Raw genomic sequence first — 14,670 nt, 5'->3', positions numbered from 1 at the left:
GCGCCTTTAGTCCCAGCTACTCAGGAGGCTGAGGCAAGAGAATCGCTTGAACGCGGGAGGCAGAGGTTGCAGTGAGCCGAGATTGCACCACTGTACTCCAGCCTGGGCGACAGAGAAAGACTCTGTCTCAAAAAAAAAAAAAAAAAAAAAGAGGTCTTTCCCCCGGTAAAACGGGGGAAAGGAGTGCTGCCCGTGCTGGCCTCTCCCCTAGCAGAGATGCACCCAAGGGCATACAGGACAGAGTTTATTAGAGGCCATCAGACCCCAGGCACCACCAGGATGTGGAGTCTGAGCTGCCCACCTCCTCCAGGAAGGTCACTTCGAGTCCACGAAGGGGGCAGGCAGGTGTGGGGGAGTGACCACAACCAAAGTAGCAAAAGCACCCCTGTCCCAGAGGTGGGAGACTAGGGTAAACCCCCAGGATCTCATAACCTGTATTGACCCTGAGTATTGACTCTGAGTGACCTCTGAGCCTGAGTGGCCCTGATGCTTGGCAGTGACCTGTGTCCAGTTGGGGGATTCCAGGACATTGCCCCCGAAAGGGTTTTAGGCCTCCCATAGGCCATGTATTAAACAGTTTTCTCCCAGTATTGAACTCCTGGCAGGCTGTTTGGCCACCAGGTGGTGGGAGGTAGGGAGATTGCATCCGTCTTCACAATCTGGGCTTCTTCCTTATTTAGCGTGCCAGGGTGGTCAGAGATGGTCCTCGGTTTCCTCAGGCTGGACGTCCGGGCAGCAGGTGGCCCTGGGTACAGCCTCACTGTCCAGTTTGGAGAGTAGCCGGGCTGTCTCCTGGGTGATCTCAAAATGCTTGGGCAGCGGGGTGCGGCGCAGGGGGCTGCCCTCAGGGGAGGCAGCTGCAGGGCTAGGCCTCCGCCCCCGCAAACTCCCTCTGGGCACTGATGTGATGGGGGTCTCCTCGCACAGCTTGGAAGCCACCAGGGCCAGACTGGACAACTGGTGGGTTACAGGCCTCACACCGCCCCGGGGATACTTCACTGGCTGGCGGCTGAAGTGGCCACGAGACTGTGTCCCCAGGAGTGAGTCCTCTGGGCCTTGGCTGGACACTGTGTGTGGGGTGGGTGGTCAGTGCAGAGTACCCCCAAGTTCTCTGGATATCCCCCCCAGGAGTCATCTTTTAGCCAAGTCACCCTGGGGCCAAGGCACCCCCAGAACTCCTGAGCCTCTCCCTAACATACTCACCTTCCCCTCCCCCATCTTTGGTGTCTTCAGCCACGTCCTCTCTCTGATCACTCTGTGGAGTTGGGATCTGCAGGGAGAAACCGACCCCAACACTAAAATCCCAGTTCTTTGAGATTCCTAGAGAGCTGAGGGCTTGTTCCTGCACATGCAAAGGGAACAGCCAGTGCAAAGGCCCTGAGGTAGGAGTGTGCCTGGTGTGTTCGGACGCAGCCCCACCCTGTAATGAATGAGGGAAGGGTGGTAGGAAGTGAGACCAAAGAGGAGTGGGCTCAGGTGGCTCTGCCAGCCACCCCTGACTTCGCACCTACTATGCACTGGGTATGGACCACCACTGAACTCCTCCTATGCACAGGGCATGGACCAGCACTGAATGTGTGCCTGTCATCCTTTGCAGTGTTGGTGTTTGGGGATAGACGATGCCCTTATAAGTGTACTGCTTGGCCAGGCATAGTGGTGCATGCCTGTAATCCCAGCACTGGTGGATTATCTGAGGTCAGGAGTTCGATACCAGCCTGGCCAACATGGTGAAATCCCGTCTCTACTAGAAATACAAAATTTAGCCGGGTGTGGTGGTGCATGCCTGTAATCCCAGCTACTAGGGAGGCTGAGGCAGGAGAATCACTTGGACCTGGGAGGTGGAGATTGCAGTGAGCTCAGATCATGCCCCTGCACTCCAGTCTGGGCAACAGAATGAGACTCCATCTCAAAAATAATAATAAGTGTACTGCTTGCCCTTCCAGCACAGAGCAGTGTCATTCACTGAGTCTGGACCGTGGGCTCCATGAGGGTGGGAAAATCGTTTTTTAGCAAACAGCCAGCCCAGGGAGTGGCTCAGCCCTCTCCACATTAGGACCAGATAGTACCTCTGAACTACCATCCTGGGCTGCTCTCTGCAACCTTACCAACCTTACTGTTCCATCCTTAGCTAAATGGTTGGCAGTGTCTACACATCAGACACTATGCCGAGCACTTCATGAGCCATTCCAGCTCTCAGACACCCACAGTTCACCAGCAGCTGCTTCCCAGCTCCGGGCTGCTGCAGGATAGATCCTTGCTCTCAGGAATGGCAGATGCAGCAAGATACCAGCAGCACAGGCCTTGGGCATGGACTGTTCTAGCAATCCGGAGCAGCGGGTGCTGCTGTCTTCCTGGTTCACAGCTGAGCTCTGAATCCAGACTGGTGACCTTTATTAAAGATTCCAGGCCGGGCACGGTGGCTCATGCCTGTAATCCCAGCACTTTGGGAGGCTGAGGTGGGCGGATCACCTGAGGTCAGGAGTTTGAGACCAGCCTGACCAACATGGAAAAACCTCGTCTGTACTAAAAATACAAAGCTGGGTGCAGTGGCTCAAGCCTGTAATCCCAGCACTTTGGGAGGCCGAGACGGGCGGATCACGAGGTCAGGAGATCAAGACCATCCTGGCTAACATGGTGAAAGCCCGTCTCTACTAAAAAAAGAAAAATACAAAAAACTAGCTGGGTGTAGTGGCGGGTGCCTGTAGTCCCAGCTACTCGGGAGGCTGAGGCAGGAGAATGGCGTAAACTCGAGAGGCGGAGCTTGCAGTGAGCCGAGATCGCGCCACTGCACTCCAGCCTGGGCGACAGAGCGAGACGCCGTCTCAAAAAAAATTATAAATAAAATAAAAATAAAAATACAAAAAAAATTAGCCGGGTGTAGTGGTGCATGCCTGTAATCCCAGCTACTCAAGAGGCTGAGGCAAGGGAATCGCTTGAACCCAGGAGGCGGAGGTGCCATTGCACTCCAACTTGGGCAACAAGAATGAAACTCTGTCTAAAAAAATAAAGGATTCCAACTGCGGCCAGGTGCGGTGGCTCACGCCTATAATCGCAGCACTTTAGGAGGCTGAGGTGGGTGGATTACTTGAGGTCAGGAGTTTGAGACCAGCCTGGCTAACGTGGCAAAACCTTGTCTCTGAGGCATGAGAATCGCTTGAACCCAGGAGGCGGAGGTTGTGGTGAGCCGAGATCGCACCACCGCACTCCAGTTGGGCGACACAGTGAGATTCTGTCTCCAAAAAAAAAAAAACAAAACAAAAAAGATTCCAACTGCTTACAGTCCCCTTTTAGGGTCATTAACTGCTCAGAACCTTCGTTGTTTCATCTGTAAAGGATTTTCACTAATACTATCTACCTCTCAGGACTGTGGAGAGGACAACAGGAAGTCTCTATAGTGTCCCCTGCATAGCAGGTGCGCATTCAGTGGTGGTCTGTGCCCTATGCATAGGAGGTGCTCTGTGGTGGTCCACATCCTGTGAATAGCAGATGCAAGGTCGGGGTAGCTGGCAGAGCCACCTGGGCCCACTCCTCTTTGGTATCACTTCATACCACCTTCCCCTCATTCATTACAGGGTGGGGCTGCGCCCTAAGACACCAGGCACGCTCCTACCTCGGGGCCTTTGCACTGGCTGTTCCCTTTGCCTGGAACACCCTTCATCTGAGCTCCATGTGGCCAGCTCACTCCTTCACGTCCTTCCAGTCTTTGCTCAAGTCCATCTGCTCTCTAAGACCTGCCCCCACCATCCTACTTAGTGCTACAAACTGCCCTCCACCTCCCACTGTGCTGCTCCCTGGTGTCATGTGTCTTACTCCACTTTTTTTTTTCTTTTTTTGAGACAGTCTTGCTCTGTTGCCCAGGCCAGAGTGCAGTGGCGTGGTCTCGGCTCACTACAACCTCTGCTTCATGGGCTCAAGCGATTCTCCTGCCTCAGCCTCCTGAGTAGCTGGGATTACAGGTACACACCACCACACCTGGCTAATTTTTGTATTTTTAGTAGAGACAGATTTCTCTTTGTTGGTCGGGCTAGTCTCGAATTCCTGACCTCAGGTGATCCGCCTGCCTCAGCCTCCCAAAGTGCTGGGATTACAGGCGTGAGCCACCACACCCGGCCATTACTCCACCTTTGCATGATCCATTACCCTTATCATCATCACCTCATCACATTTCAGATAACTGACTGTGTCATGTTTATGGTTTGTCTTTCCCCACTGAAACACAGGCACTGAGAGGGCAGGGTCTTTGGATATTTAGCTCATGGATGTATCTGCAGTGCCTATGACAATGCTTGGCCCATAGTATGTGTTCAATAAATATTCTGGGGCCGGGCACGGTGGCTCACTCCTGTAATCCCAGCACTTTGGGAGGCCGAGGCGGGCAGATCATGAGGTCAGGAGATCGAGACCATTCTGGCTAACACGGTGAAACCCTATCTCTACTAAAAATACAAAAAAATTGGCCGGGTGCGGTGGCAGGCACCTGTAGTCCCAGCTACTTGGGAGGGTGAGGCAGGAGAATGGCGTGAACCTGGGAGGCAGAGCTTGCGGTAAGCCGAAATCGTGCCACTGCACTCCAGCCTGGGTGACAGAGCGAGACTCCATCTCAAAAAAATAAATTAATTAAAAATAAATAAATAAATAAATAAATAAATATTCTGTTGGAGGAATGAATGATCACCCATGTTAGTACCTGTGCAGGGCTGTTCCCTCTTGTTACATCATCACTGCCCACTGCTCATTCCTCACTATTCCTTCCAGAATGAACACAAGTTAAATGAGGAAGGGAGGAAGAGAATGAAGGAAATTTTTAAAGGAAAGGAAGGAAGATGAAAGAGAAGGTAAGAGAATTGAACAGAGATAAGACCCTTTCCATGGCTGTGGGCCCAGTGGGTTCCTACCTCGGTGGGTGTGGCTGTGGGATGCTGCTCCAGGGCACTGTGGGGCTGGGGGTCTGGGCCGGGGTCCAGGCCAGGGTCCGAGGCTAGGACTGGGGGCTGGGAGTCCGGGTCAAGGTCCAGGGGTGGCGGTTGGGAGCTGGCTGTGAGGGGCCCAGGGGCTGGGCTGGAGTCTTGGGGCGGGGGCTCAGTGGCCTGGGGGAGCTCATCCATCCCAAAGATCTGCTCGTAGTGCACAATGAGGAACTCCACAAGCTGGGCCTGATGCCCAGAGTCCAGCAGGCAGGTGACAGGGATGGCACCGGCTGCCCGTGGGTTGTCCAGCGGCCGCAGCAGTGTTGGCCCAAACACAATGCCCAGGTTGTTGGCAGACATCTTGTTTTCCATAAACCGTGCAGCCACCCTGGGGATGGTGTGAAGAGAAAGGTCAGGGTACAGGGTGCAAGGTCATTGGTCTGAGGGTAAGGGTGGGACCCACAGGCCAGCCTAGTGGTGACTTGCCCATGTCACAGGTGTAAGTCGTCTGAGACCAGCAACCACATATCCAGAGCTGGAGGTCAGGGATTAGTACCCAAGGTTATGAATCATGGATTATGGTTGAGAGTTCAGAAAACACAGGTCAAAGGCCAGAGGTCAGTGTCAGGGGTCAGCCAAGGTAGTCAGTAGTCACATGTCCAGGGAAGAGGGTCGTGTTTCAAGGCTCAGGGACCCATGCACACCTGAACAGATGGGCCACCAGGTGCCGCAGGGTGTTGTAGTTAGAGTCAGGCAGCTGTATCAAGAGGGTCTTCAGCGAGCAGATAACCTCAGGGCTGGGGCTGGGGGTCCCAGGGTCGTCCCCAGGGTCTGCATGCAAGGTCTTAGCCAGAGAGATGAAGGCGTCGTAGAGGTGGAAGGGGATCACGGGGTCGGTGAGCTGGGGGTGGAACGGAGGGCGCAACACGAGTGTGGGTGGGCTGTGGAGGGCCCCTGCCCACGTTCCCCTCAGTGTCCTGAGCACCCACCTCCTGAAGAAATCGCTTGAGGACACTCGAGACATCATGAGGCGAGTTCCCTGACAGCTCCACCAACGCTCGGCCATTCTCGAAAGCCTGGCATAGCCGCTCCACGCGGACCCGGGACCCACTGACCCGGTAAATGCCCTGCAGGGTGAGGGTGAGAAACAGACGCCTGGTTCGTGATCAGGCCATTGATTCAGTCAGGTCACTTCTGCGGATGATAAAGGGTCAGGGCAGCACCTGCACATCCAGGGCGCGGTGTTCTATCTCAGCCGTGCACTTCGTGACCACAAAGGGTACCTCCTCCGGGAAGTCCCTGGGTAGCTGCAGGAAGTCGACCCCAAAGAGGGGTGTCCGTGCTGGTAGCCGCCTGTGTCCACAGAGGATCAGGAGAGTCTCCAGGCAGCGCTTGTGGCAGGTCAGAAAGCACTGCAGGGAAGGTCACAGGGACAGGGAGGTCATTAGGGACCAGTAGGGGAAGAGAAGGTTACAGGGATCCTCAAGGAATGGGGGCTCATGGGAGACATCAGGTTAGGGTCCTGGGGGCAGAAAGGCTGTAGGAAGCTCAGGTCAGGGAGATGATCAGGGATCAGCAAAGGTCATTTGGTCATTAGCCCGGGCCACACCTCCTCACACTCCGTCCCGCTGACCATGAAGGCTTCGCATTCGCGGCACTTGGCCGGGCCCCGCAGTCGCCGCAGCCGGTGGGTCTGAGCCGCGCTGGACAGCGTCCACTTCCTGAAGGGGCTGCCCAGCCCATTCTCCAGCCCGTCTCCCAGGTCTGCAGGGAGACAGGGTCAGGGGTGCCTGGTCCACCTCCTGCCCTGCCCTGTCCCATCCTGCCCTACCCTGCTTCAGCCTCACCAGGGTCTCGCTCCTCAAAGTCATCTGAGGACTCAGTGCCTGTGGACGAAGCCTTCACCAGCCGCCTCGTGCCAGCGCCTGGGGTCAGAGGAATCATGGGAGATTCCTGGGCTGTGGAGGCACTCTTAGTTTTTAGGGCTTCCAGAACTACCCACTAATTCCTAAGGGGTCAGAGGCCAGGAGGGGGATTGGACAGGTCAGTGGTTAAGGGTTGGAGAATTGGGTCAGCAGCCTGGGGCGTGGTTCATAAGCTGGATCAAGAGGTTGAGGAAATAGGCCGGATGCGGTAGCTCACCCCTGTAATCCCAGCACTTTGGGAAGCCAAGGCAGGAGGATCACATGAGGCAAGGAGTTTGAGACCAGCCTGGCCAACATGGCAAAACCTTGTCTCTACTAAAAATACAAAAATTAACCAGGCATGGGGGCAGGCACCTGTAGTCCCAGCTACTCGGGAGGCTAAGGCACAAGAATCGCTTGAACCTGGGAGGCGGAGGTTGCAGTGAGCCAAGATCGTACCACTGCACTCCAGCCTGGGCAACAGAGCAAGACCCTGTCTCAAAAAAAAAAAAAAAAGAAAAGGCCGGGCGCAGTGGCACACACCTGTAATCAATGCACTTTGGAAGACCTGGATCACCTGAGGTCAGGAGTTCGAGATCAGCCTGGCCAACATGGTGAAACCCCATCTCTACTAAAAATACAAAAATTAGCCAGTGTGGTGGTGCACACCTATAATCCCAGCTATTCCAGAGGCTGAGACAGGAGAATCGCTTGAATCTGGGAGGTGGAGGTTGCAGGGAGATCATGCCACTGCACTCCAGGCTGGGCGACAGAATGAGACTCTGTCTCAAATAAACAAATAAATAATTTTTAAAAAGATAAAAAAAGAGGTTGAGGAAATAGGTCAGGGGTGTCAGGTAGGTCAGAGGTGAAATGATAAAGATTGAGGGTCAGAGCTTGACCAGGGGCTGGAGGATGGTCACAGGTGGAGTGTGGGTCAGGACCAGGTCCTATCCCTACCTGGGCTGGAAGTGGGAGAGTCCAGGGACCGAGACTCGCTGCTGCCACCCACGCTGTCCACATCACTGCCCGGAGTGGGGCCTGGAGTCCCTAGGTGGGACAGGTCAATAAGGATGGTCCCTTGCTCCCAAACCCCACTCCTGTAGCCCACCTATGTGTGGGTGGAATGAACTCCTGGCACCACTCCCACCCAGCCCTCATTGCACTCACCTTGCCAGCGCCAGCCTGTGCCCGGATCCTCCCAAGGGCCTGGCTCAGCTGAATTCTCATCTAGCCTTGGAGGTAGAGGCCCAGAGAGCTTCTTTCTGATGTCCAGAGGGGAGCTGAGAAAACAGAGGTTTGAAGGTTTGAATCCCAGGAAACTGGCCTGTGGTGATGGCACCCAGGCATCATGTCTAGGTACCAACTCCAAGCACTTGGGTCTGCAGGCCCTGACACCCACGGGTATTGTGGCCCCTGCAGTACAGTAGCCCCAAATTCCTGCCCCTGCCCCTAGGACTGGGACAACCCATTTAACCTCCTAAGACCCCGGAGAGCCTGGAGTACTAAATTCCACTAAGGCTTTGCGTTCTCTGACCTCGAGTACCCAGCCTGCGGTGCCAACAGCCTGGCATCGCGATTCCAGGGCTCGTTCCCAACTCCCTGCTCCAGTGACCCACCTGTTCACGGAGGGAACGAACTCCTGGAAAGAGAAGGCGGGCGGAGGGGGCGGCGGGGCCTCGGGCCGCAGCGCCCGTACGAACTCCTGGTAGCGCTGGCCGGGCTCAAAGGGCGCACAGCACTCGGCCAGGGCCGCGAAGATACGGGGGCCATGCTCCGCCTGCGTGCCACGCAGCCCAAAGAGACCCAGGGTCACCTGCCGGGTGGAGACACCAGGTTGCGGAGGGGCGGGGCCTGGGAGCCTGGGGGCAGGGCCAGAGCTGGGGCGGGGTCAGGGTTTGGGACGCACCTGGGCGGCTTAGGAACTAGGGCAGTCGGCCAGGGGACCCAGGCGTGGTCAGAGCAGGGGCTGGTCATCCAGGGGACAGGATCTCATGGGGTGGAGCGGAGACAATGGGTCTGGGGGCGGGAACTGGCTGTCGAGGGAAATGGCCTAGTCCTGGTGTTCCCAGGGTGGCTTAGGGGCGAGGAGCGGGGTACTCAGTCGGGGCCCCAACGGGGTGAGGGGGGGATGGCCTTGGAGATGGGCCTCACCCGCCTCAGCACTTCATCCCCCTGAAACACCAGCTTGCGCACGTGCGACACGATTCGCTGCTTGGCGATCTCCAGGTCCTGCTGCCGCGCGTTGGCCTCGCGGACACAGGCCTGGTACAGCGCCTCGGCCTCCAGCGCCTGGGGAAACCGGAGGCCAGGGGCGGGGTGGGGCGCGTGTGGGCGAGAGCAGAGGGCAGGGGGAGCCAAAGCGCTACAGAGGCTCGGGGCCGGGTGCCCACCTTGGCCTGGGCCTCCTCCCGCGAGCGCCGCCTCCGCTCCTGCTGCTTGCTAGGTCCCGGCGAGGCCTGGGGGGACGGGTCCTCAGGGGACCCCTGGGAGCGCGCCCGCAGGTCCTCGCTGCGTTGCACATACTGCAGCTGGGCGCGCCGCAGTGCCTGCACCGCCTCATTCTGGGGGATCATCGATGAGGAGAACGTCAGCGTCCAGGCCTCTCTCTTAGCCTACCCCTCCACCCATTCCAAGCCTCACCATCCGCTTCTGCTCCTTCATCCACTGCTCCTTGAACTCCTTCCGCCACTTCTCAATCTCAGTCCGTTTGGCGGCGAGGGGCTGGCAAGGGTTGGGGATGGGGATGGAGACGCTGCCTTAGGGCGACCCCAGAAGCAGCCACCCAGTCCTTCCATTCCTGCGCCATGTGCTTTGCCGCCTCTGGACTCTTTTTTGTTTTTTTTTTTTGAGACAGAGTTTTGCTCTTGTTGCCCAGGCTGGAGTGCAAGTGGGCAATCACGGCTCACTGCAGCATTGAACTTGAACTCTTGAGTTCAAGCAATCCTCCTGCCTCAGCCTCTCAGATAGTTAGGACTACAGGCATGTGCACTAGGCCTAGTTAATTCAAAAAACAATTTTTTTTTTTTTTTTGGTTAGCCAGGTGTGTTCATTCATGCCTTTAATCCCAGCATTTGGGAGGCCAAAGTGGGCAGATCACCTGAGGTAAGGAGTTGAGTTCGAGACCAGTCTGACCAACATGGTGAAACCCCATCTCTACAAAAACACAAAAATTATACAGATGTGATGGCACACTCCTGTGGTCCCAGCTACTTGGGAGGCTGAGGCAGGAGAATCGCTTGAACCCGGGAGGTGGAGGTTGCAGTGAGCTGAGATCATGCCACTGCACTCTAGCCTGGATGATAAAGTGAGATTCTGTCTCAAAAAATAAAATAAAATAAAATAAAATAAAATAAAATAAAATAAAATAAATAAATAAAATTTTTTTGGTAGATAAAGACAGGGATCTCACTGTGTTGCCCAGGTTAGTCGAACTCCTGGACTCAAGCAATCCTCCAGCCTCAGCCTCCTAGTAGCTAGCACTACAGACATGTGTACCAGGCCCAGCTAATTAAAAAACTTTTTTTTCTTTTTTTGTAGAGACGGGAGTGGGGGGGTCTCACTGTGTTGCCTAGGTTGGTCTCAAACTCCTGGGCTCAAGCAATCCTCCCTCCTTGGCCTCCAGAAGTGCTGACATTACAGGCGTGAGCCACTGTGCCTGGCTGGACCCTTTTTCTGAGTCAGTATTCTCCTCCTGGGGTCTCCTCCAGACCTGCTCTCCCCAACCCCTGTGTCCAGAAGTCTCAAGTCACCCCATCCTTTCTGCTTGGAAGCAGAGATACCAAGGCTTTCCTCCTGAGAACACTCAGCACGTCGTGCCCCTCCCCACAAACAAAAACGAAGTTTTTGGCTGGGCGTGGTGGCTCACACCCGTAATCCCACCACTTTGGGAGGCCAAGGTAGGTGGATTACCTGAGGTCAGGAGTTGGAGACCAGCCTGACCAACACGGTGAAACCCCATCTCTGCTAAAAATACAAAAATTAGCCGGGTGTGGTGGCAGGCGCCTGTAATCCCAGCTACTCAGGAGGCTGAGGCAGGTGAATTGCTTGAATCCAGGAAGCGGAGGTTGCAGTGAGCTGAGATCGCACCATTGCACCCCAGCCTGGGCAAAAGAGCAAGAGACTGTGTCTCAAGAAAAAAAGTAAAGTGAAGTTTTGCAATTACACAGGAAGCCCAGCTTGAATCTTTGCTGGGTAACCTTGGGCAAGTTCCCGAGCATCCCTGGGCCTCAGCTTCCTCATCAGTGAAATGGTGATGTTGGTAGTGGTGCCTTCCTCCCAGCTTGCTGGGAGGAAGGACAGCAGGGTACTCTCTGTAACATTCCGTCCCGCCCCTTCACCTGGTAGTAGTCTCTTTTCTGCTGGGCCAGTGTCTCCATGGCCAGGGTTCCCAGGCTGAGATCATGCTCCAGAAACAGGGTGTAGATGTACTGCAGAGGCATGTGGCTCTGGGGGAGACAGAGTGGTGTAGGAGGATACTGAAGATCTGTGGGGGGCAAGGGTGAGGTTCTAGTGGGGGTTGGGCTCTCTGGGGGGTCTAGTGATGACTACCTGCTGTTGAATGGACACCTTGCCAGCTTCAGCGATCTTCATGGTGCTCTTAGCAAACTCCAGCTCTGGGGGAAGAGAGAGCAGGGCTCTAGGTCTAGCTGGGGTCTGGGGACTGCCTGGTGCCTGGGGCTGGATGGAAGGGGTCCTCACCATAGCTGGCTCTCTTTTCAGTCCAGGCAAGCAGTTCCTTCGCATAGCGGCTCCAGGTCTTGGCATATTCCAGGGCTGCGTCCACACCCCCCTTGGTCCGAATGAGCCGCAAGTCCAGTTCCTCCCCTGGGGAAAATGGATGGACCTCTGACCTTTGCACCCTAGTCTGCTATGGATGTCTTCCCTAAGCCCCCAGACCAGACCAGTGGCCCCTGTCCTATAGCCTCACAGCTCCCGAAATGCTGCTTTGGGATCACTTGTCCTGGTTGCAATTTTACAGATTCACTGTTTTTTGGTTTTGATTTTTGATTTTATTTATTTATTTTTTTGAGACAGTGTTTTGCTCTTGTTGCCCAGGCTAGAGTGCAATGGCGTGATTTCGGCTCACCACAACCTCCGCCTCCCAGGTTCAAGTGATTCTCCTGCCTCAGCCTCCTGAATAGCTGGGATTACAGGCATGCACCACTACGCCTGGCTAATTTTCTGTAATTTTAGTAGAGACGAGCTCTCTCCATGTTGGTCAGTGTGGTCTCGAACTCCCAATCTCAGGTGATCTGCCCACCTCAGCCTCCCAAAGTGCGGGGATTACAGGCGTGAGCCACTGCACCCAGCCTGTGTTTGATTTTTTTGGACAGGGTCTTGCTCTGTCATCCAGGCTGCAGTGCAGTGGCACGATCATATCTCACTGCAGCCTCAAAGTCCTAGGCTTAATCAGTCCTCCAGCCTCAGCTTCCAAAGTAGCTGGGACTACAGGCACACATTACCACATCCAGCTAATTAAAACATTTTTTTTTTTTCTTTTGGTAGGGATGGTGTCTCACTGTTGCCCAGCATGGTCACAAATTCCTGGCTTCAAGTGATCCTCCTACCTCAGCCTCCACCCTGCCTGGGGTCTCCTTGAGGGCTGGGACTGAGATCTGTTGTGTGTACTGCCATGTTCCCAAAACCTAAACAATGCCTCGCATGGAAGAGGGGGTCAGTGGTGATTTGTTGAAGGAAAGACTGCTTTCTGTCCCCACTGTCCTGGCCTCCAGACCCCCCTACCTGTGAGGGGTACAGGACCCTCTGGGGAGGGGCCGCTCCAACAGCTGGCTTCGTTGGTCTGTGGGGGAGGGAGACAGTATTCAGAAGCAAACAGGGCAGGGACCTGGCCTTCCTAAGGCCCCCTCTGCCTGAGGCCTTCCTCCCTATTCCCCTACTCCCCACTCACAGCAGTGGCTGTGGGGGTCTTGTCAGGTTCTGGGTCTTCTGAGAGTAGAGGGTCTCCAGCCAGCATCTCAAGGGTCCTGGGGGATAAAGATGTGTCAGGATGCCACCTTACACCCAGTCTGTCCTGCCAAGGGGTGCTGGGGACCTTAGGGTTGTTTGTGGCAAACATCACCTCTGTGGCATCTCTTGTATCTAGGAGGTCTGAAGAATGGTGTTTTGGGGGAATCAGGTGAGTTTTTTTAAAATGGGACTTGAAAAAGGGTCTGAAGGGCCCTGGTAACTTTGGGGTTCATAGAGTGGGATTATAGGGATTGCAAATGTATTAAGGGGTTACAAGAATATGTAGGGTTCTAGGACCACTTTGGGGATTTCCAGTCTATTTAGGGAGACACTTTTGGGATACCCAGGCATTTTGGAGGCTCCCATCCTAGATTTCTCTGGTTATTAGGTATGTAGGTCCAGATGTTACAGGTTCCAAATGGGACTTCAGGGCACCTAAGCGGTTAGGGGCTTGGGGCATCTTGGCAGGATTTGGGGGCGATCCAGGCTCAGACTCACACGTTCCCCAGTGAGATTTCGAGGTTGTCCAGGCTCCGGAAGATGTCACTGTACCTCTTCCTGCCCTCAGGAGCCGGGGGGAGCCCTGGGGGAGGGGAGTGTAATACATGGGCTAACCACTGCCTCCCTCCACCCACGGCACCTCAACCAGTCTCATTTGGAGGGGGTGGAAGAGAAAGGGAAAGAGAGAGAGAAAGAGAGGAGTAGGAGGGCTTGGTTGGGGCCAACTTGAGGAAGGCAGATGGACTCACACACCACCAGAGACCAGAGACAGCTGCTCGGGGAACAGAGACACCCACACCCTAGGTCTGCCTGCACCCAGAAGCAAACCAACAAAACAGATGCCCCAGATGCAACCAGGCTGTTCCGAGAAGAGAGCCGGCCTCACAATGGAACCACATGGACCCAGGCTAGACAGATGGAAATACACAAGGGACAGCCAGGCAGAGCCTGAGGCAGAAACACACATGGAGAGACTGAAGCCATGAGGGACATAAAGACCGAATGACACTCCACATACACAACACAGACACAAAGACGGCCGGAAACACCAAGTCGGACCCTGCCACATATCTGCTGCTGCCCCCCTGCCCCCTCTCCTAGGGGGCCCAGACCAGCACTGCCCGCTCCCCAGGGCTATAGAACAGCTCTGTGGGGATCCTACCGCGTTGCCCTCTCCCTCAGCACCCTGCCCCCATCACAAAAATCAGAAGCAGAAGCAGCCACTTCCCCTTCCTGGGCCCCCTCCCCCAGGCGTCTGGGTGAGGGATCAAAAGCGGGAGGGGGAATCAAGGGCTGGCGTCCCGAACCCCTCCAGGCATAGGGCTCCCCACAATGGAGGATCCCTGGGTCCTTCCCATTCAGGAACTCCTCTCCTGGCTTTCGGGACGGAGCGGGACAAGCGTGTCCCCTCAATGTAGGAAGCAGGGGATAGTTGGGGGAGACCCCTCCCGGATCCGCAACCCCCTACCCGGCTCTGCTGCGTCCATGTCTGGGCCCGGGGATCGCTCTGCGGGGACCGGGATGGGGATGGGGTCGCGCGCCGGCGGGGCCGAGCCCCGATTTCCTGCCGCCGCAGCTGCCGCCACCCGGGTTCCGCGTCGCCCCGCCCAGCAGAGACCACGCCCCCATACCGGACCACGCCCCCGTAGCCCGGAAGCCTTGATAGTGACCTCCTCTACCTGAGCCGCCTGAAACTGGGTCGGGCCAGGGCCCCCTAAGCGACCACTAGAGGCTGCAGTGCCCCTGAACTGGGCATCCTAAGACTTCATCTAGGCCATAGTTTCCCTCCCAGGTATTTGTGCTACCCCGAATCCCACGGAACCCCAGCTCCCTCCTCCCTGAATGGTTACAGAATCCACCCGTCCCGGAGAGCCCCTCTCAGGAGCTCC

At 55.8% G+C, this 14,670-nt stretch overlaps 1 protein-coding gene across 3 annotated transcripts; it reads right to left on the bottom strand.

The window, feature by feature from the left end:
• Positions 1 to 231: 231 nt before the first annotated feature.
• On the bottom strand, positions 232 to 14,394 carry GMIP (GEM interacting protein). Of its 3 annotated transcripts, XM_007995902.3 has the most exons (21): positions 14,250 to 14,394; positions 13,280 to 13,364; positions 12,723 to 12,798; positions 12,557 to 12,614; positions 11,513 to 11,638; positions 11,363 to 11,427; positions 11,152 to 11,259; positions 9,455 to 9,535; positions 9,205 to 9,375; positions 8,966 to 9,103; positions 8,431 to 8,627; positions 7,982 to 8,094; positions 7,772 to 7,861; positions 6,755 to 6,832; positions 6,517 to 6,671; positions 6,131 to 6,319; positions 5,897 to 6,034; positions 5,612 to 5,808; positions 4,896 to 5,295; positions 1,204 to 1,270; positions 232 to 1,067 (listed from the first exon to the last, which is right to left on the bottom strand). In XM_007995902.3, the coding sequence occupies exons 1-21, from the start codon at positions 14,266 to 14,268 to the stop codon at positions 694 to 696; spliced, it is 2,925 nt and encodes a 974-aa protein (XP_007994093.1). In that variant the 5' UTR covers positions 14,269 to 14,394; the 3' UTR covers positions 232 to 693. The 3 variants fall into 3 exon arrangements, with proteins under 3 accessions (XP_007994093.1, XP_007994094.1, XP_007994095.1); XM_007995903.3 differs by lacking the exon at positions 6,755 to 6,832; XM_007995904.3 differs by lacking the exon at positions 6,755 to 6,832 and having other exon boundaries at positions 7,772 to 7,852.
• Between the last annotated feature and the right edge of the window lie 276 nt (positions 14,395 to 14,670).

Source organism: Chlorocebus sabaeus, chromosome 6 (genome assembly GCF_047675955.1).
Source record: "Chlorocebus sabaeus isolate Y175 chromosome 6, mChlSab1.0.hap1, whole genome shotgun sequence".
NCBI lineage: Eukaryota > Metazoa > Chordata > Mammalia > Primates > Cercopithecidae > Chlorocebus > Chlorocebus sabaeus.
Note: the sequence above shows the minus strand (reverse complement) of the source record. Positions and strands in the feature narration are given on the sequence as shown.